The sequence below is a fragment of the Uranotaenia lowii genome, chromosome 1, assembly GCF_029784155.1.
Source record: "Uranotaenia lowii strain MFRU-FL chromosome 1, ASM2978415v1, whole genome shotgun sequence".
Classification (NCBI taxonomy): Eukaryota; Metazoa; Arthropoda; class Insecta; order Diptera; family Culicidae; genus Uranotaenia; species Uranotaenia lowii.
The window spans coordinates 146,944,729-146,967,050 of NC_073691.1; the positions used below are offsets into that span (position 1 = coordinate 146,944,729).

The 22,322-nt window shown below is 39.0% G+C and overlaps 1 protein-coding gene across 1 annotated transcript; it reads left to right on the forward strand.

Annotated features, from left to right (window-relative positions):
* The first annotated feature begins 13,956 nt into the window (after positions 1 to 13,956).
* Positions 13,957 to 22,002, forward strand: LOC129738874 (general odorant-binding protein lush-like). The gene is made up of 5 exons (XM_055730186.1): positions 13,957 to 14,105; positions 14,165 to 14,240; positions 14,309 to 14,403; positions 21,499 to 21,613; positions 21,677 to 22,002. The coding sequence occupies exons 1-5, from the start codon at positions 14,037 to 14,039 to the stop codon at positions 21,763 to 21,765; spliced, it is 444 nt and encodes a 147-aa protein (XP_055586161.1). The 5' UTR covers positions 13,957 to 14,036; the 3' UTR covers positions 21,766 to 22,002.
* The last annotated feature ends 320 nt before the right edge of the window (positions 22,003 to 22,322 follow it).

Below are 22,322 nucleotides of genomic sequence, written 5' to 3' on the forward strand. Positions count from 1 at the left end.
CAGTGTTTCCATAGACATCGAGTCACTCGTACAATGGAACAAATTTTCGAACAATGAAACAAAATTTTAATAATAAAACAATCAAATAAGAGAACATTTTCACGGACTCAAAAAGAAACACGTGCGTTGCCATTCAGGCAACGCCTACTCCTCCCTCGTAAATCATAGGATCAACTGTTGTGTAGAAAATCGATGTGCGTTATTATCGACGACTAAACCTCTTGCAAGTTTGATCACAAAACGCTCCCGGGTGACCAGTATTACACTGATCGGGATGGCCAGAGTGTTGGCGAGACGGAGACATCAATTCATACAGTGAAATTCAGTGAAAATGCAATGGTTTGTCAGTTTGGCGTCTGAAGTCAGTTTAAATCGGATATGATAGAAAGTCCGTTATGAAGTGATTTTTCTCTCGCGCGTGAGATTTTCTCAAGTGAGAAAATCATTTTCATGTTCTCTGCAACCAGCATGCAGTGCATCCAGATGGCGTAAAAATTAGATGAAATGGAGTAGTATTGACCAGAGAACTGGAAAATATTGTCTCTGGCAACAATTTGAAGGCAATGAGAGCAAAGTCTTGTGCTCTCTTGCATTCTTCCGATAGGCACGAATAAGGTATCGGATAGTGCCCAATTGGTGTAGTTTTCGTCTTTTTGGAAAGAAATGAAATTTATGTATGTATATTGCCTCCACTTCGGTACATAAATGCAATTTTTTCAACTTTCATACTATCAAAACAGCATTTGGATATCTATAGCTACAAAAATGTTTGCTGGAATTATAATTGTTTTCATGAAGGAGGGAAACCAATTGTTAAAGACAAATCAAGCTTGTTCGAATTTTCTGGATGATTTAATAAAGTCTGTTTCACATAGAATCGGCCCAGATAACCAGAAATCGTAAAGCAGTGTTCATTGCAGATTGTATAAGCATACAGTTTAGATTGGAATTGTATAAACATCATGTTGTAGCTAAACCAAGTTATATTTTATCGTTTATAATTTGTATAGTTCATTACAAACGATAACATTTTGTTAATCGTATAGAAAGATCAATAAAGTTGTTTTGAATTGCAGTAGAATTGTGTAAAGCTCAATATTTAATCCCATTGTACAATTAAGCAATCTTTCATGCTTGCGATCTATGATGACATATTATTTCCATGAAAGGTCGTGCAGTAATTGTGGGAAAATCGTTTAATGGAATTTAAACAATCTATTCATACATGTCATTCAAAGTTGCTTATTGAAATAAACTAAATCGGTAAATAATTGTTAATAATGCAGTTCCTTTGCTTAGTAATATCGTAATCATCTTATGTCAACAATTGCAAAAAATAGGAAATCCTGGACGAATTTTGTTGCAAAAATGAAGGCAGTTTGAATTAAGAAGAAAATTATAAAGATAAAAAAAAATGGCACATACAGTCGGCGTTTGCAAAAACACAGGCGACGCTTAAAAAACTGTTTCGGTGATAAATGATTCCGGATATCCAGAAATCGTAAAGTAGTGTTCATTGTAGATTGTATAAGCATCAGTTTAGATTGGAATTGTTTAAACATCATGTTGTAGCTTGGAATTGGATTGGAATTGTTTAAACATCATGTCATAGTTCATTATACACGATAATATTTTGTTAATCGTATAGAAAGATCACAAAAGGTGTTTTGAATTGCAGTAGAATTGTGTAAAGCTCAATATTATATCCCACTGTACAATTAAGCAATCTTTCATGCTTGCGATCTATGATGACATATTATTTCCATGAAAGGTCGTACAGTAATTGTAAGAACATCGTATAATGGAATTTAAACAATCTGCAGATTGTCGAATTGTTTAACAGTACAGTAAATAGCTAGCTTAGATCTCACAGCGCTGAATACAATTATTGATTGTAATCGAATTGTCTATGAGATAGGTTAAAGTTGTATATCAAAAAACGGCATCTATAAATAGATTTAGAGTCCGAAATGATGCAGTCAGTGGTACTTTATACGATCAACTGATTTTTAAACGGAACTCTCAACTGTACATGAACAAATTGGCTTGTGTGTATCAATATGAAATGGCGCCGAGGAAGTATCGCAGGAACGGGATCGGAACGTCGTGAGTTCGAGACTAAGGAAAAAGAGACACATAAAGTTGTATATGGTTCAATTTTTTTTTCGCAGTAAACATTAAATTCTATTGTATTAATGTTCATGGCGGTTCATAGTAAAATCGAAATAAAGGAAAAATATAATTGTTTTGGGATACAGTAACAATAAATTGTATTAAATGGCGAAGAAAGTTGTACAAACCTCAGGCTACCTGCAAAAGGAAATTGTAATCAAATTGTAGGGCAGGCGATAGAAAGTTGTAAGTTGTACAATCCTAAGATTTTATGCAAAGCAAAGTTGCTATCAAATTGATGAAAACGCAATACAAAGTTTTATATTTTCAGGGTGAGCAAAATTTGGTCCGTATATTGCCTCCACTTTGGTACGTACAGGCTCATATAGAATATTCTATACAACTTTTTCAGATTGTACAAAAGTGTGTATATCTCAGAAACAACTGAAATATACAGACCAAAATGTTCACTGGGGGGTCACATCTTTTCATTTACTGCAGCGCCCCTAGTTGTCACATCGCGAATATATTGACAGTGTTTTGACAGTGTTTTAGTGGTGAAAATTTCATCAAGATTGAAGCAGTCAGTCAAAGGTTATCGACGATGAAACGCGAAAGGCGAGAAAAAATTCTGCACACTCACGTAGAGAAACCGACGTGGTCAGGGGAAAAGATCGCGAAATTCCTGAAATATCCAAAATCGACTGTAAATTCGGTGCTGCAACGTTACCGGGAGACCCTTACGGTGGATCGAGCAAAACAAACCAGGCGTAAAAGTGGAACATATGACCGAAAGCTGCGAGCAAAGGTAATTCTATCAGTTCACAACAATCCTGGAATCTCCATGCGTGATTTGGCGAAAAAGTTCAAGACGAACCACAGTACAGCTCGACGAATTTGTTTGCGAGAAGGCTTGCGGTCGTATCATGCAAGCAAACACCCCAACAGGACGCTGAAACAAAACTTGGTTGCCAAATTTGATTTAAATCAGGGCAAGGAAGTTGTTCGAGAAAGTGTTGACCAAGTACAACGGATGCATTTTGATGGACGACGAAATTTACGTCCAAATGGATTTTGGACAAATACCCGGTAACAAATTTTACCTTGCGAAGCGTAAAGGGAATGTTGCGAGAAGATTCAAGTTTGTTTTCGCAGATAAATTTGCTCGTAAGTTGATGATTTGGCAAGGGATCTGTAGTTGTGGGAAGACTAAGATTTTCATCACTGGGGACACAATGAATGGGAATGTTTACAAAGAAGAATGTCTCCAGAAGAGAGTTTTGCCATTCATTCGGTCCCACAAAGGTCCGGTGAAGTTCTGGACGGACCTGGCAAGGTGCCACTGCAGCCGGGATGTCGTTAAGTGGTATAAGGAGAACAAGATCGATTTTGTTGGAAAAAGTATCAATCCACCAAACTGTTGGATTTTCGTCCCATCGAGAAATATTGGGCAATAGTTAAGGGCAAACTGAAGAAATGTGGCAGAACCATGAAAAAACCCGCTCAAATGGAAAAGTGATGGAACAAGATGGCGAATGAGGTTACCAACAGTACTGTGCAGAAAATGATAGGTTGTATCACAAAAAAAGTTCGAAAATTCATCCGAAAAGCTGACGAATGTTTTTTATGTATTTTTGTCCACAAAGTGCAATAAAAATCCTACAAAATGACATTTTTACTTTTAATGTACGTTATTTCTTTGCGGAGAAATGATCTATTTTATCCGACCAGATTCTATGTGAAACAGACTTTACGCAAAAATTTCTTCTTGCATACAAATTTGCACACAAAATTGAATCGCGTTGCGCTAATTCAGGAATTAACCAAATCATCTCAAATTTTACACTGATGGAGACCCAAAAGATATCGAAAAAACATATGGGAGCAAAATATCATTTTTGCAGCGGTCTAATGATGTATTGGCCGGATTTGGCATCATTTCACTTCTAATATGATACGATGGCTGGGACACGCTATAGGTTTTTTAGTCTAGTTTAATGAATAACAAGAGTTATTTTAATTCCTACAGGGAAAGCAATCATTATCACTACTTAAAATCTATTAACATCCGCATGTAACATGGATAACGTTGGTACTTAATTTGTTAATATATGAAATCTTTAAAAATCCTTTTCTTTCTGTTTTCTTTCTATTTCTAAGTAACAACGTCTGTGTGTCAAAATCCGGCTCCTGCTCGTCAAGAATTACATCAGAAATCGTTATGTGAAAAATGCTCCCATCTACGGCGGACACTCCTAACAGCATGTACTATCGGCCAAGGATACTTAGAAGTGATCATCAACTCACTAATTAGTTTGTTTTGTTTTTGTTAAGACCAATTACACTAAGTATTATAATGTTCTTTAAGGTTCTGCGCCGGTTCGAGAAAGGCTTCGTTCAATTTTCGAACTGTTTGACTCAAGCCACACTCGAACGGGCGCTTTATCCTCTGAAAAGATACTCGGCTCCTTAAGCCAAATGGCAGTTGAACCTTCGAATGAGAAATATACTATATTTAAAAAAAAAACAATCATTAAAATTTCATATGACGGTAGTTCTAAATTGGAATTAATATCCATAATTCACTCCTGATCATGTTAACATTCTGAGATAATTTCATTTTGAAGTTTTCATTTTCGTCCCTAGCTATCTCATTAGACTTCAACCAGATCGAGTTACCGCAAACAATAAAATCATTACTGAAAATCATCTTATGTAATAATTCATGCCATTTCCAGGACCACCCTGTTGTGCTCATTTCTCTCAGCAGCTTTAACAATTTCAATAAAATACTAATTTAGGGCCCCAAAATTACAAAACCTACCTGAAGAATCGAGCCATAAAAGCTGTAGCCCTAACGAGCGCTCCAGAAGTGGGCGGAAGAGTAATTACAGACACAGACGCACATTGTCGCTGGGGCTACAATTATTGAAGTCCTCCGTTTGGGTGCACACGGAGTCCTTTTGCAGCGAGCCCTGACCACTGACTGGAAACGGTTAGCGGATGGCATTTCATAATGGGTCATCATCGGGCAAAGTAAACAAACTCGAGCATGAAGCTAAACTGCATAATCAATCAGCTCAGCCAGTCAGCCGGCCAAACCATTCAGCATCTCTTGGGAAGGCAAACAAGGAAGCAGCCAACGGTGAGTAACTAACTAAGGGTGGATTTATGGTTTGGTGCGTCCAGTAAGCTCTCAGCCCTTCGTTCGACGTCATCATAATTGCATACACCTGACGATTGATTAAGCTGCAATTAAGCGGAAACGATTCGTTTGCGCTGGCCAAGTGAAATGGTCGCCTGCAACCGCGATCCGGAGAATGGAACACCAGCTGGGATACTTCTGGGATTGGTATTATAAAGCAATCGCGCTACTTAAAACCGATGCGATAACCAGGAAAGATCTCAGATTGAGGTAGAGCGCTAATTGTGAAAGGACGCTCAAGGACGCGTTCGTTAATAATTGGATTGATTTATTTTCTTCTGCATCTCGTTGCGCTGGAGTCATTTGAAGGGGTTATCTTGAGATGGTAACTTGATAATTGTTTGTTTCTCGTAAACTTCCTGACTGTATTCTCAGTGTCTGTCTGTTTTGGCGCAAAATCAATCGGTACCGTCAACTGGGGCATCATACAACACTTTTCAACTTCAATGGCTTCTTAACCCTTAATGTCCACAGATAATCATACCGCTTATACATAACAAGTTTTAAGTTATTTGAGAAATCAAATTGACGTAATCAGGAAAAATATTGGATTCACCAGTTTTTTCAAATTTACAAAATCAAGCGATTTTCACCCAACTAAGAGAAAGGTGTAAGTTGCAACAAACTTTGTTTTAAATGAAAAATCATATGAAAACATTGCGAATTTATAGTTTTTGATACATGTATTTGTGATTTTTTTTCCAGGAATTTACCACACTGCGGCATTCTTCCCTTTTCCTATATTTCTTGTTCTTAAGCATTATCGAAATGTTTCCAAGTACGGCACACAAGTCCGGCTGATACGTGAACAATTTATTTCAACGGAAGCCAAGTCCAGATATACCAAGACTGATTTCTCTTACGGTACATAAGTCCGGTTTAAGAGGAAACAGGTAGTCCTGATGGCAGTCAAGTCCGGATATAACAGAAACAAATTGTTCGAACGGCACACAGGTCCGGATAGGCTAGGAAACAAATTCGAAAGACGGTAGATATGTCCGGATATATGATTAACAAGAGATAGGTATAATCTAGTAGTTGGTTTCAATCCTTATGTTTCTGTGTGTGTGTGTTTTCTTCTTCCGTTTTTTTTCTTGTTGTTTTTTTTGGTGTTGTTTTTTTTTGTTTTTTTTGTTTTTTTGTTTTTTTTTTGGGGATTTGATTGTTTTTTGGAGGTTTAGGAAGGTTTAGGAAGGGAAAAGGGTGAGGGGAAATTAAGGGTGAAGGGTTATATTTTTTTGAAAAGACCGGTGTTTTGGAGAAAGTTGATGAGTTTCTTCTCTTCAGAAGGACAATTCGATAGCACTTGGCGAATACTATTGCCCAATTGGCATGCTGCTCTTTGAGGGGAGTATATAAGACAGTCAATGAGGAGGTGGCGTACAGAGATGATACAATGGCAAGAAGGGCACATGGGTGGGTTGTCTTTTTCGAGGAGGTAGGAATGGGTTAATCTGGTATGACCGACTCGGAGTCGTGTTAGAGCGATTCTTTCTTGAGGTTTGGAACGGTCAATCCAGTTAAGTGTCGTGTTTTTTACTTCGCGCAGTTTGGCGGTTCGATTATCTACCCAGTTTCTCTCCCAGGCAAGAATCAGTTGACTTTTTAAGTATCGATATGCATCTTGTTTTGGGATGGGAATGCATAATGGAGTCGTCCGGCACTTTTCTGTGCCGGAAAGAGCCAGGCGATCGGCGGCGACGTTACCGGGAATACCTGAATGGCCAGGTATCCAGACGAGGGTTGTGTTTTCTTTTCAAGGCTTCTTCCGAAATATATGTTATCCAGGGATGTTTGATATTTCCCCCGGAGACCGCTTTAAGAACACTCGCTGAGTCGGAGAATATTATAGGTGGGCTAGAAGTCTGAGTGTTCTTGAGTGCATCTAACAGAGCGAAAGCTTCAGAGCTGAATACCGAGCACTGATGGGGTAGAGCAATAGATCTGTTGTTAATCGTGTCGTGAATACCACAACCCACCCTGCCATCTATGGTCTTAGAGCCGTCGGTGTAGATATGGGGACTATCGTTGTATTTTGTTTCAACTAGGGTATGGAAATGTGGCAAAGCGGTTAGTGGATGTTGACCGGCTTTAATTTTGTTAGACAAAGAGAGATCTACGGGAGGAGTTTCCTCAGTCCAATATTTGAATGACGTTTTTCTTCTTTGTGAGATAGTGGGAATATGTGTGTTGATGAGATCGCTTAGTATTACGTTATTGCGATGTATCATGGGGGAATCACTATTGCCGCCGATGGCAAGCCATCGCAAGGACTTGCAAGTCAAGTGTTTGGCAATCAGATAGTTAAATGGAACCTGAACACTTTCCGCCATTAATGAACTTTTTGGGCTGGTACAGAAGGCAGAGCTAATGGTTCTAATGCAGTTATTGTATAAGGGTTCAAGATTTTCGTATAGGAGTGGACCTGCTCGACTTACGAAGCCTATACCATAGAGGGTAGACGGCAGTAGCCATCCATGTAAGAACCGTGAGAGTGAATCACGATTTGCCATACTAGGTGATTTGCTAAGGATGCGGAGTAAGTTGATCCTGTTAGTAGCGTTTTTTCTAATTTGGTCAAGATGAACTCTAAATGAAAGGCGATCGTCAATCCAAACCCCAAGAAGACGGGTGGAGTGGACTAGTGGAATGGTTTGGTCAAAAATTTTTACCGGAGGGAGTTTTTGGAGTTTCTTTCTATTGGGACCAAGGTGGAGGAGTTTGGATTTGTCTGGGAAGAAAATAAATCCGACTGTCGGTGCCCAATTTGCTACAATGTCTAAAGCTGATTGTAATCTCTTACGAGTTAGACGGGCAAAAGGAGACGTTGATATCAGAAGGATATCATCAGCATAGACGAGGATTTTGATATTATTTGGAATGATTTGGAATATGGAATTAATTGCAATAAGGAAGAGAGTTGGAGAGATCACTGATCCCTGTGGGACACCTGAGAAGACAGGTTTCGGGTTGGATAAGGTAGCATTGACAATGACCTGGATCGTGCGGTTCGAAAGAAAACTGTGGATGTACTGGTACATGCGACCACCAATGTTCCATTGCTGTAAAGACATTAGGATTGTTTCTCTATTGACACGATCGAATGCTTTGGACAGGTCCAGGGAGAGAAGATCGATATGTTAGTGATGGTTTAGTGAGTCGTCAAGAATGTTTTCCAGAAAGCAGAGATAGTCGTCTGTGGAGCGGCCGGGGCGAAAAGCATACTGTCGGTCATCTAAAAGGTTATTTTGATCAAGGATTGTGTTTAAGCGATGGTTGACCATCCTTTCCACGATCTTTCCAGCACAATCTAGAAAGGTGATTGGGCGGTAACTGTCAAGATCACAGGGGTCTTTTTGTGGTTTTGGGATAAGGACGACCAACCCTTTTTTCCATTCCTCAGGAATGTGTCCTTCATCCCAAAAATTATTTATTATATCTAGGAAGGTGGTTTTGGCAAGGAGGGATAGGTGTTTGAGAAATGGGTATCCAATGTCATCGGGGCCGGAAGACAAGCCCTTAACTTTACGTAGAGCTGCATGAAGTTCTTCAAGGCTAAAGTCGGAATTGTGAATGTTATTGTACGGGGTGGAGAGCATAGTAGAGAGAGAGATGAGTCGACGGGTGGAAGGGGTTGCTGATTGATGGTGGTTGGATTGTTGTTGTTGAGGGTAGAAGTAGTGGAGGTAAAGTGGTAGGAAAACGCGTCGGCTAGTGAAGATGGATCATTGGTATAGTGTCTATTTAAAAGAAGGTGAAATTGGTTTTTCCTAGGTTCTCCATTTAGAGCTTTGATTTTGTTCCAGAGGACTTTAGAGGGGGTATTAGGATGGATTTCCTCAGTAAATGTTTGCCATGCGTTTGTCTTGGCAGTGCGGACTGCTGCCCTAGCGGAAGATCTAGCATTTTTGAATACCTCAAGGGCGTTTTGTTTTCGTGGTTCGTCATTGGGGATACGCCTTAGTGTTCGAAGGGCTTTTCTTCTTAATTTTATTGCTTCACGGACTTCAGGGCCCCACCAAGGGACAGCAGTTTTACCAGGTGTACCATTAGTTCTGGGAATAAATTTGGTACCGGCTTCGAGAAGAATCGTGTTGAAGGAGTCGATGTTCTTTGGGACAGAGAGTGAAAGAAGATGATCGACATGATTTTGATAGCCGAGCCAGTCGGCTTCCTGGTATCGCCATCGGGGTCTGGTGGCGGCTATAGGGGTCGGGTGCTCTAATTTTACTAATATTGGAAGGAGATCACTTCATCCACTGTCGTCCAGAACGTTCCAGCTAAGTTTAGATGCGAGTGACAAAGAGGAGATGCTAAGGTCCAAAACAGAAGTGTTTCCTGAGCTGGGACAAGTGTGGGAGCCGTTGTTTAGGATGGTTAAGCTCTGTGCTAGGGTAAAATCCCCGAGGAAACGACCACGACGGTCAATTGTTTTACCTCCCCATTCGGTAGAATGAGCGTTGAAGTCACCTAATAGTATTATGGGGGGTGGAATTTAACGAATGAGTTCTTCGAAGCCTTTGGCAAAGTCTTGGAAGGGGAGCGATGGTGAGGCATAGAGGTAAACAACTGAGATTTTTATTGGAGCCTGTAGGCGAATACAGATGGTGTTGAGGTTGGATTGGATAGGAATTGGTGAGAAAGGAAAACCATTTTTGATACCGAGGCCAACGCCTCTACTGTAGGGATTGAGGGGATCTTTGTGGGTGATGAGCTGATGAATTTCGGTTGATGGCAGTGTCTGGGACAAGAGTTTCTTGCAATGCTAAGATAATAGGAGAAAATTTTGCAACGAGAATTTGAATATCAGATAGACGGGATTTAAAACCTAGAATGTTCCACTGTATTGCCAGGTTGGTAGTGGCTTTATGTGTAGGAATGTTGGGAGCCATTGCGAAGAGTGAGAGGAGAAGATTGTTCTAGTATCTGCGTAGTAGAGGGGTAGTGGAAATGAAAGAAATAAATCGACTTACCGACGGTTGGCCAATTTGGTTGATTGGTTACCGTACCTGGGGATCTCGAAATCAGAGTCGGATTGATTTGATGGTCTCCTGTTTTTGGTTATCCTCACTGGAGAGATGTTTTCGGGGGACTCGGTACCTCGGCCACGCTTCGGGGTAGAGCAGAGCGGTTGGGAGTTGTCGGCAGTGTCCATGGATGCTTCACTGTTGGAATCAGTCAAGGTGGTATCCGAATCGTCGCTTGGGATGTTCTTTTTACTTTCAATTTCTCGGATTTTTGTTTGCAGTTCGATGTTTTGTTAGATTAGATCCGTGATCTGTTTTTCCAGTTCCATAATTTTCCGGTTGTGATCGATGGAAGTAGTGTTGTCGTTGATTAAGCGTTGTTGCACCTTGGATTGAGTGACGATGTATTTGTGATGTCATAACGCTGTTACCGCTTTAATCTGGTGTTCAAAGTCGGCAACAAGTCCTACGGATGACACAAATATATTTGTTCTTTTGTTCGCGTTAATTTATCTTGTTATCTTGTTATTATGGCTCGATCCGTTGAAGTCAATTTAAATTCTTGTTGTAAATGTACATGCCCGCTGTTGTCCTATTTGGGGTCTATCGCCAACTGACAGTTGACCTAATGTCAGTCATGTATTAACCGGATATCAAAGTTCTAGGCGAAGAGGAACCAGGGGAAAGGAATGAGGTGAGATGCGGCGAAAAAGAATGGGGTCTCGGGGCTGCTGAAGGCTGAGCCCCGATCACTTAGTTCGAGACTTGGAAAGTGAACAGTTATCTACTTCGGAAAAATCCTCACTTTTCGATACGTTCGGGTCAGAGTGCGCGTTTGGAAAAGAGCCGATAAACGGAAGTGTACGGTGGTTAGTTTAAATATTTAAAAAAAATGTTTTGAAAAAGCAAAAGGGAGCTGCATACATTTGAAAATTCTACAAAAAATTCTACTAGCTGAAATCTAAAATCATAAAAATGTATGCTTGGATGGATGAAATATTGAAATTTCAAACGTGTGAAGCAAAACAATAATATTCAAGCATATGGAAACGAGATTTTAAAGGTGAATCTTTGATATATGTACATCAATCATCAAAAACCTATGGTTTCAGTAAAACATTTTGGGTGCAACCATGTATCTTTCGCTGAAGATATTTTAATTCATTGATTATCGTTTATTCCAGATTTTTTTTATATTTCCAGTAGAGATGTACCGAATAGTGGTATTCGGCGAACGGCCGAATACCGAATATTGACCTTTTCAACTATTCGGTCAAACGAATATTCGGCCGAATATTCGGTCGAATATCCTGTTGAGTTTCCAATAAAAATACTTCTATTTCTACTTCTATTTCTAATTGAAATCTTCTATTTCTGCCACCTTAATGCCCCTCATGTTTTTCAGTCAATTATTTCCAACCAGAAGTTTCAGATCTTTTTTAAGTAGAGGTCTTTTTGATTTTCAAAATGTCACCATTAGCTGAAAGGACATCAGATGACTTGTCGCTTCTAGGACGTTTATCACAAGAGTGATTGGATTCCAGTTAAATCTAGGACAAAACATGTCAAAACTGGTGCCAAGCTTTTTCGAAAATATTTTTTATATCGCGTTAGATGAATGTCTAATTTTTGATAAATGTCATCAAAATAGTTGTCAAAACGTACGATGATCTCTACCCTAAAGCATACAATACTTTCTACGACACGGTCGAATCTGAACGATTTTTTGAAAAACTTGTAAAAAAGACAAAATTTGAACAAAAACTAGGCCTTATTCTCAAACATACAAGAGCAAAAAGAAATAAAATTACTTGAAATTTTTCATCGAATTACAACAGCAGTGTTCAAATCGTATCCAACGAATAAAACAACTACTTTAAAAAATCGGTTTTGTTACACAAAATTTAAAAAATTTCAAATGACATTTGAATTTTTCCCGGGTAAAATCGGGAAAGTTTTAAAAATATGTGGCCATCCCGGTAAGACTTAACTTTTTTTGGAATTCCTTATTTTGTTTATGGGCATGCCTGGATGAATCAAGAAAATTTGGAATAAACGATAATCAAAGTATGAAGCTATCTATAGTGAAAAAATACACGGATACATTCAAAATGTTTTACTGTAATCATAAGTTTTTGATAAGTTTGAAGCTTTGCCAACATTTCTTTTGGATATTTTATAAATTATCCAACATCAGTTGAAAAAATTGACAAGTCTCTTCTTGTGTAAATTAAAAAAAAATTAAATATTCGGCCTATTCGGCCGAATACCTAGCTCAACTATTCGGTGAGCCGAATATTCGGTTTAACGGTTTTTTGGCGGTATTCGGCCGACCGAGTATTCGGTACATCTCTAATATCCAGGCTTGTTCATTAATTCAATAAAGAATTCGGAGTAAGTCAAATCTGACCGGGATGCTCAAATATTATTCAGAACTTTCCAAATTTTGCCCGGGTTAGTTAAAATTATTTGCTTAATCGATTGAAACATTAACTTTTTTTAAATTTTGAATTTTGAAAAATTTCGAAATGAACATAAATTTGTGTTTAATCTACGACTACTGCTGCTGTGATTCAACTTCAACTTCACTTTACACTGGACTTCCACGAGTTTATATTTTAATAACATTTAATATATTCTAGGTAGGAGAAAACAACACGAGATCCTGATTTTTGAATAATTTTCCGAAATTTCTTGCACGAGAAAAAGATTAGCAACCATCCCCGATATCAGATAGGAGCTTTTAAAATATCGAAAAAGTATAGCCGTGTGACAGTTTTTCGAAGAACTAGCATCGGTATGCGTTCTGATTCTAAACAAAAGTGTCACACGTAGCATTTTTGGCTCTAATTTTCCGTTTATTGTAGGAAATGTATTTTTTTCGACTTGAACTGTTCATTACAAAAAAACTATCGGTGAATTTATAGTTTAAGAGGAAAATTGGAAATATAGCTGAAACTTAAATTGCGTTTTTATCGTTTGCACATTTTTCCACATGGGACAATTTTGTTTGGAACGGCAGCACAGTCCTTTGAAAGTTTGTGTACCAGCCAGGAGATTCGCACCTCGAACTTCAAGATGAGAGGCGGCTACGCCCTCGCATAACCATTCCTGATGCATTGGAATGAGAGTTTCACACTGCTAATAAAAAGTTTCGAATCAGGCAAATTGAGACAGAAAGAAGCAACTATTCGTATTTCCGAAACGATAAAAAAAAATTTCATCAAAGCAATATTTGAATAAGATATCAATATAAATATCATTGAAATAATTTGGATATGCTCTCCTGATCGGGTTTAGAACTAAGAATTTGAAAAATTTAAAAATGCACCTAAATCGACTCAGTCTATTGTGACATTCCTCAATTCCAAATGCCTGGGTTTCAATGCCACAATAATGATAATGTTTCTAAAAGCTCAAAATTCTGACAAGACACGCCAAGCAAAGAAACCGATAATAAGAACTTAATAACTAAGCTTTCCAACCAAAGCAAACAGTGCGCAATAACAATGTAAAACTGAAGATGGCAATTACTGTGCCAGTGATGTTATGCTCAATAATTAGTCTCACTTTTGAGCTGACAAACCGACTATTACCGAGACCAGGTGATAATCGCAATCAATTCCGATAGTGATTAGGCATTTTGGAACAGGTATAAATTGTCTTCCACAAGACGTGTTAGAACTTTGGTCTCAGGTTCTAACATGAAGCGCAGTCCAGTGGACGCCATCTCCGGTGATTAGCTATGAGCTATGAGAAGTGTTACAATTGTGATATTGGTGCTGGAAGTTTACAAAGTTTTCGAATCCTGTCATGGAGCGGTGAGTTTTAGTATGTGCATAAGGAAAATATCGCCTAATCTTTCTTTCCATTCGGACAGCTAACGGACAAACAAATGAATGATACGCTGGAAACCATGCGGAAAGCTTGTGTACCCAAATTCAAAATTGATGAAGGTTAGACCGTTTATCTCTAGAAGTTTTTACAAAAAAAAAACACTCAGCTTGAAATTTGTTTTCTACAGAAAATTTGAATGCAATGCGAGCAGGAAAATTTAAACCCGACCCGGATAAGGAAATAAAGTGCTATACTAGATGTATTGCACAAATGGCTGGAACGGTGAGTTTCATTGCTAATTGTAATTTTTATTTTCTTAACTTAAGAGGATTTAAGAAACCGCAGTCATTCGTTCTCTGTAGGTTTTTTGCACTAGAATCGATAAGATTACGCCTAGAAAAACTAATGAACTCAAAAAATCGGGCCTTATAAATTTAAACAACTTAACAACCAATTAAGTGATTTTCACAAATTACGACTTGTTAAAGTATTTGCAGTGTATAGTTTAATCCCAGAGAACGGACGTACAAACTCGTACGAAAAAGTTTTCAAAAAAAGTGTGTAGAAATTTCAAATGCTAAAAAGTTAGAATTTGACTTGAAAAATTGCCATCTATAGAGCCCTTCAAAAGTTACAAATCAACTTTCCAAGGGGCCTATTCTACGAAAAGGCGAAGTCCTATATGAACACATAAATACTTAAACCAATAATGCCTCACTAAAATACATACATAGATGCTTAAATCAATTGCTTGATAAAGGCAATTACAATTACTTTTTACTGGACAAAATTTCCCTTTTTTTATTTTTGCACTACTGAGGCTGTCACGTCACAGCTTTGGAGTCAGAGGACGCATCGGTTTTTTTCAGCCAAATAAGAACATTCTTAACTACCGATGTCACGCAGCAGTACTGATTTTGAGCATCTCAAAACGGGCTACTTACAAGTTTCACTTTTGCATCACCATAGGGCGTTTGCACAGTACATTAGTATAAGTAAGCCGTTGGGCAAACAAATGTGACAGCTTCATGTTAAATGAATACAAATCGACTAAAAAAATTATTTTTTGAAGAATTAAGAATTAAGAAACAACACAATTTTCGAAAGCCAGATCATTTATTGACTTGTTTGTGATTTTTTCTAATTTTGAGTGAAGTTCTTTAACAAAAATGAAGACTTTGTACAGGATATGAGTGTTTTTAGTGAAAGCAGGACAAATATTGCTCAAGTTTATTAATCAATTTCGTGACGAAAACTCTTAACATCATCTTCCTGGTTCTAAATTTTATATGATAGACCCGAAAACGTGAACAAAGGATCCGGGGGAACCGTTTAATGTGCTTTACAATGATGGTTGGCTTGTTTTTCATTTTTTGTTTTGCTTGGTTTCCCACTGATATCCAAAAAAATAATCGCAGAGTCGTTTCCACTTGTTAGCAAATGATCCGAAATATACTTTTTGAATGTTTTTTAGAGAAATTAAGCATTCATTTAAGGGAAAACCAACATTTTGGTTGAATTTTGCTTTTTTCGCATATAAAAAGCTCTAATGCAGGCATGTCAAACTCGTTTAAGTGTGCGGGCCGCATTAAAAATCTTTCATTTCCAAAAATAATATTATTTCCTCTGGTTGCAAAAAAAAATCTTTTTTATTTTTGTGGCAGGAAAGCCAGCGTACTTCTGTGTAGTAGGGAATTTTGTGATAATTTAAGACGAGGCTAGGTGAGCCGCATTGTACAAGGCCGCGAGCCGCATGCGGCCCGAGAACCCCCAGTTTGACATGCCTGCTCTAATGTGTGCCCAACAGATCTCTTGTATGTGTGTGTAGCAAACGCCCTATTGCTCCAAAATCAGTAGGTACTTCTAGCTTGAAGCATATAGAGAATCAGTTTTAAGATATTTTTCGATTATGCTACTTGACGACTGTGTACGAAAATTTATTAGCGATTTTTTTTTTTGAAGGGGTAATTTTATCTGTCTAATTTTAGAATCAGTCATGATCAAGGTTTTTTTGATACACTAGGTTCTGCGGCTTTCACAGTAAGTAGGCGAGGAGTGAGCGGGGCTCTCAATGAGTTTATTTATTTTTTGCTCAGCTTTTCTGTGGTTTGTTGGTAAACAAACTTCATGAGTTCCGCATAGTTGCATAGCCTACATTGCCAAAATGGCTGAATCGGGAATTCGATATTCGGTAACACCTCCTGAATATATACACACCTTAGTCATGATGATTGCTGCGTTGCCTTTGTTCACCTTTAACACGTTCGTCGCCACGTTAATTTTAGTAACTTGAGTAAGAGATCGTCACCCGTTTTTGATGTGACGGGCCTCCCAGGAAATACATCCGTCACCCGAATATGTGTCCCATAACGACGAATGTGTTAATCTATAGAACAGCCTCCGGCCGTTGACATGATAGAGCGAATTGGTGAATTCGAGCGGCGGAACGAATTGATATCTGCTTCGCAGCATTCATTATGTTAGGTGGTTCGCCGCATTAATTCGAATTCGCCGATTCGCATCGCCTGCTCTATGTCATCGCCCAGATCGCAGTGTTTCTCACAAACGGACCGATTACTGTCAAAAGAAAGCTTGACATTTAAAAAACGGCCGATTTAGTCCGGTTTTTGGACCATTTCCCTGCTGCTAAAAGCAGCGTCGAAGACAATACCTGATAGTTCAAATCGGTCAAGATTTGGTTTGAATTCGGTCAGTTTTCCTTAACTTAACTAAATGGTCCCGCGTTGATTCTCCGGCGCATTGGGCCGAGGTAAAAGACCTCCACTGCCGACGATCCGGAGCTAGCGTCTTCAGTTGGTTCCAGTCAAGACTCTCGTCGATAGTTCATATTTCGTCGACTAGGCTTCGCCGCCACAAGTTTCTGGGTCTGCCTCTTCATCGATGTTCTTCTGGATTCCATTCAAGCGCTTCTCTGCAGATCTCGTTCTCATCACTTCTCAGCGTGTGCCCAATCCACCTCCACTTACGTTCCCGAATCTCGATTTCTAGCGCCCTTTGATGACACCGGCGATGTACACAGTAAATGAAAATTACCGAGTTCGGTAATTTTTTTACCGAAATCCTAACATGTGTAAATCGTTAAACTGTTCGGTAATTTTTTCGGTAAAAAATAAACGAACATCGGTAAATCGATTCTTCATTTACCGATGTTCGTTTATTTTTTACCGAAAAAAATACCGAACAGTTTAACGATTTACACATGTTAGGATCTCGGTAAAAAAATTACCGAACTCGGTAATTTTCGTTTACTGTGTAGTTCCTCATTTGAGATCCAGTTGCCAGGCCACCAAGCCACTATGGGGTTTGAGGCGGCAAAAAATCAAAAATTAACTACATCGTAATGGTATTTGTCATACACCAGTTTGTAGCTTTATATTTAACTAAGATATCCTTAATTTTTCAGATCATTTTCATAAGCACTTATCGTTTCACAGACATCAGACTTAGAAAATTTTGAAGAATATACTTTAGACCCAATAATATTCAAATCAATTCTTCTCTTATTAATGAAATTCTACACCAACTTCCAATACATCATAAGAAAGCTTATTTTCTAAGCTTCTTTTCGAAATATTTTTTCATTTTTACACGGTTAACAGAAAAGTGTAAAAAATGAGTAATTTTATGATTTACTCAAAAGGTTTACACATTTTGGTCTCTAAGAAAAAAGCCTTACGTTTCCCAAAACTTTTTTTTTAATTTTAAACATTGCTAAGTTCTAATAATTCAAATGTAAGAAAAAAAAAGTTGCATATATTTGCATCCTTCCAAGTTATAATCAAAACAAAAAATGGGTAATTTTTTACCATTTTGGAAAAATAATGTGTTTTATGTGAAACATCATTAAGCAAACATTGTTCATAACGTGCAGGAAGATGATTGTAATTGATTGTGTCCAAAAGTTACGATAGAATTTTGATATCTGTAGAAATAACTGAGATTTTTCAAAAAATACTTATTTCCCAAAAATTATAAAACTTTTATACTGCATTTTTTTTGCGTATATTCTTTAATTCTTCATACAAAACTGAATAATATTGAACAAAAATACCCTGAGTGGTTTTGTTTTAATCTCTCAAATATTTTTTGTAAACACAGAACTTAAAAATATGCACGCGTTTCCGAAATAAGTTTATTTAAACAATTTTTGTTTCAAAACTACACTATGCATTTTTACGAGTTAATGTTCCAATTTTATTGTCCTTTCTGAGCACACATGTAAAACCAAAGCCGAAAATAGTTTATATTGGGATTCGAATGTTAACAACTCATTTCATCTTCAAAAAAGTTCATAATTAGCAAAAATATACTTTTTGCCGCCTCATTGTATGGGGCTGTTTCATAGTGCAAGCGCGGATTATGTTCCGGAGGCAGCGATTCACAAATACTTGTATTTTAAGCGTCGTCACCTCTTATGTGCACCAAGTTTAACACCCGTACAACAATACGGATTTGACGTTTGAGTTGATGATTCGGATTTTTGTTCGTAGATAGATCTGACGTGAGCGCCAGATGTTCCGGAGACTTGCAAATGCAAATCGGGCTTTTCTGATCCGGGTTTCGATGTCTTTCTTGATATCACCATCAGGCATTTTCTGGCTACCAAGATACTGGAAGCACTCCAATTTCTAAACTTTTTGCCCAGCTACCAGGAAATTGGAACAATTTTCTGTATTGATTTCCATCAACTTGGTCTTTCCGACATCGATTTTGAGACCTAAAGCCTTGGAGCTTTCGGTGAGGTCGTCGAGTTTGCTCTGGATGTCTTTTTGTCATTGACGAGCAAAACAATATCGTCTGCCAGGTCAAGGTCGTTCAGCTGCTCCATTGTCAAAGGATTCCGCGGCAATCCTCGCTTTGGTCTACAGTCAATCGATCCAGTCAAGATCTCATCGATTACGATGGGAAAAAAAAGCAGCGGTGATAAAATACGTTCTCCAGCAGTTACCGGGATGGGATCAGACAAGACACCGTCGTGCAGGACCTTGCACCATGGACTAGTTTCTCTGGGACTCCTCGTCGTCTTAGAGCAGCCCAGATGTTTTCGTGGTTCAGTCGGTCGAATGCTTCCAGGAATTCGTTGATTTGTTCCAGTATTATTCGTAGCGTTGTGATGTGGTTCACACATCATTGTCTGTCTCGGAATAGAGCTTGTTGCCCTCGGAGTGTAGCGTCGATTTTTCCCCGCATTCTGTTCAGGATCATTTAGCAGAGTTCATTGAGTGTTGTGCAGATCAAAGTTATGCCACGCCAGTTACCGCACTCGGTTAGGTCTCCTTTTTTCGGGACTTTTACATGGATACCCTGCATCCAGTCGGCCGGGAATGATGCAGTATCCTAAATGTCAGCGAAAAGACGGTGCAACATTTGTGCTGAAAAGGCAGGGTCGGCTTTGAGCATCTCAGCAGGAATGCAATCGATTCCAGGCGCTTTGTTGGATTTCATGTCTTTTACTGCCGCTTCTATTTCAGCCAACGAGGGCGCTTCCGAGTTGACGCCATTTATGCGGCTTACTGTTGGCGCTTCAAGCGTTTGAGCTGATCTGTTCGATCTATTAACAGCTGAACTGCTCGGTCTTTCAGCGGCATTCTTGCATTAGTCCTTGCATCACTAAGGCTGCGAGAAATGTCGTAAAGTAATCGGATATCTCCAATGGCGGCGGCTGGGGAGTTTGTCCAGGCTCTCTTGTCTCGTCTACAAGCTCGTTTAACCCTATGTGGTTTATCTATAGGTGAGGACAAGAGTACCATTGCACGAGTGTGAGAATACGTTAATAAACGTCTGGACGTTGAAATCGTCATCCACCGACGGCATACAATGTTTCATGTAATTTCATGAATAACAATCAAAGCACCCTTTTATTTACGATTTTTCTTCCTGACGCGCAGCTCGGCGACGCTATTTGTTCTAAATAATAAACAATTTTATTTGCGTCCCAAACATTCCGCCTCATAAGTATCCATGGCTACATTTGGGCGCTTGTCACTTGACTCCGTGATGGCGTCGCGTTACGTCACAATCGTTTATAAACAACTGTATGGATACAACTAACTAATACTTATAGTTTTTGGTTGTCCCCACCTATAGATAAACCAAATAGCGTTTAACTGCCTTTTCCAGCTCCGCATATCGTAAGCGGGCGGCTGCTTTGGCTGACCCAGTACATGCCTGCTAAATTCCGACTTTCGCCTTTCTCCGATCATCGACCATCCTCCAAGCTTCATCTGACATCCATTCACTTCTCTCTTCCACAAACTTTACCGAGAGTAACACTGCTCGTCGTGATAGAAACATTCTTGATTCTACACCACTGTTCTTCGACTGTTCCGTCTGTCGGCTGTCCCGAGGCTCGGGAATCAAGCTGTTCAACGTATGCCCTTTTCACCTCTGGATTCTCCAACGGCGGACGTCGTATCGACATCCGACTTTCTCCTCGCGCCACTGAACTCGCGCGATTCTCAGTCGTATCTCGCCTTGGACGAGGTGATGGTCAGATGCAATGTCTGCGCTTCATTTGTTGCGGACATCAAGAAGGCTGCTTCTCCATTTTCGGCTGATGTAAATATAGTCAATTTGATTCCTGTTCGGCCATCTTGAGATACCCAAGTGACCATATGTGCTGGTCGTTGGGGGAAGAACGATCCACCGATCACCATATCGTTGTTACCACAAAATTCTACAAACAGATCTCCGTTTTAGCTCCTCTGTCCTAGACCATGGCGCCTCATGATGCGCTCAAGGTCCTGATTGTCGGAGCCAATCTTTGCGTTGAAGTCGCCCAAATGGATTTAAATGTCACCCTTCGAATTTTTTTCTCTAAACCTGGCTACGATTATTCTTTCGTTTATCGTTTCCCATCTTATGAGGGCCGCATGGGCCTGTGGGCGAAATAGGAAACCAACTCTCCGTTCCCGAGTAGCGTGTTCTCCTCGTATGCCAGAGTAAAGCAGGAATTGCCCGGACTGTGTCTTGTGTTCTCCAGTGTTAGGTCAACAGATTTCCCTCAGTCCCCGAATTTCAAGTTTGAGGCGGCTAGCTTCTCTAGTAAGCTTGCCTGGTTAGGCAAGGGTTAAAACGTTACATGTTCCAATTCGTGTCCGTGTTTTCATGCGTACAGTCGTTGTCAAAGTTCCGATTCGATTATTTCTTGGCCCAGGTTCATGTTGGGCCTTAGTGTGACTAAAACAGCGGTTGGGGCTTAAAGTTTTGGTTTTTATCTGGAACTTGTGAAATATCAAAAAACCAAAATTTAAACTGAATAGATCACCTTTGAAAACATTTACTAAGCGAACAAAAAAAAAGAGTACGTTTCTTAAAAAATGCTAAATGAATTTTATTCCTAATTCTTTTTAAAAGCTCACGAAAAAAGGAGAGGTCAGCTTCTCTAAAACGATGGCCCAAATCGAAGCTCTCCTGCCAACGGCAATGAAGGCACCGGCCAAAGAAGCTCTGCAAGCGTGCAAAAATATTCGTGAGTATTTTCACACATAACATCATACTTTTTCTAATGATTTTCAATTTGTTTTCCCTCTAGAAAACGATCACAAAGAATCCTGTGATAAAGTTTACTATTCCGTTAAATGCGCAGCCGAATTCAATCCAGCTATATTCAGATTTCCTTGAATGCAAGACTCTTCTTGGATCCTCTCTATAAAGGACTCTGATGATGAATTAGTATGATAAATTTGCGAATAATTCGATTTTTGTTTGTTACCTGTTGTTAGAAATTCACTTGTTTAAATAATGTTTATGTATATTTATGTATTTTAATGTGTTTTATTACCCTGATTAGTTTATGTTATTGTTAGATTTTTGTATGCACGATTGATATATAAATAAATGTTTAATATGTTCTCGATATTCAGGGATTCAGGCTCCCTTTTCTCAAAAGAAAGACGTGACCCACTTCGCGATTTGCATAACATAAGTCGGAAATAACAGACCCGTTAAGAAAGTGCAAACGCTCAAGGGCTAAGTTGGAGCTCACCATACTAAAAACGAAGAAAAAAACACACCAAAATTGGTCAACATTACCAAAACCTCCCGTCATTTGACAGATTCTTAATTTGCGGCATCCGCCCGCTAGGCTTGAGAAGTCAATTTAACTTCCAAACCGAATCGTCGATCGTGATCTGCCAAAGGTGTCTTTCCTGATTGCCAATTTTCGGTCTCACTTTTGG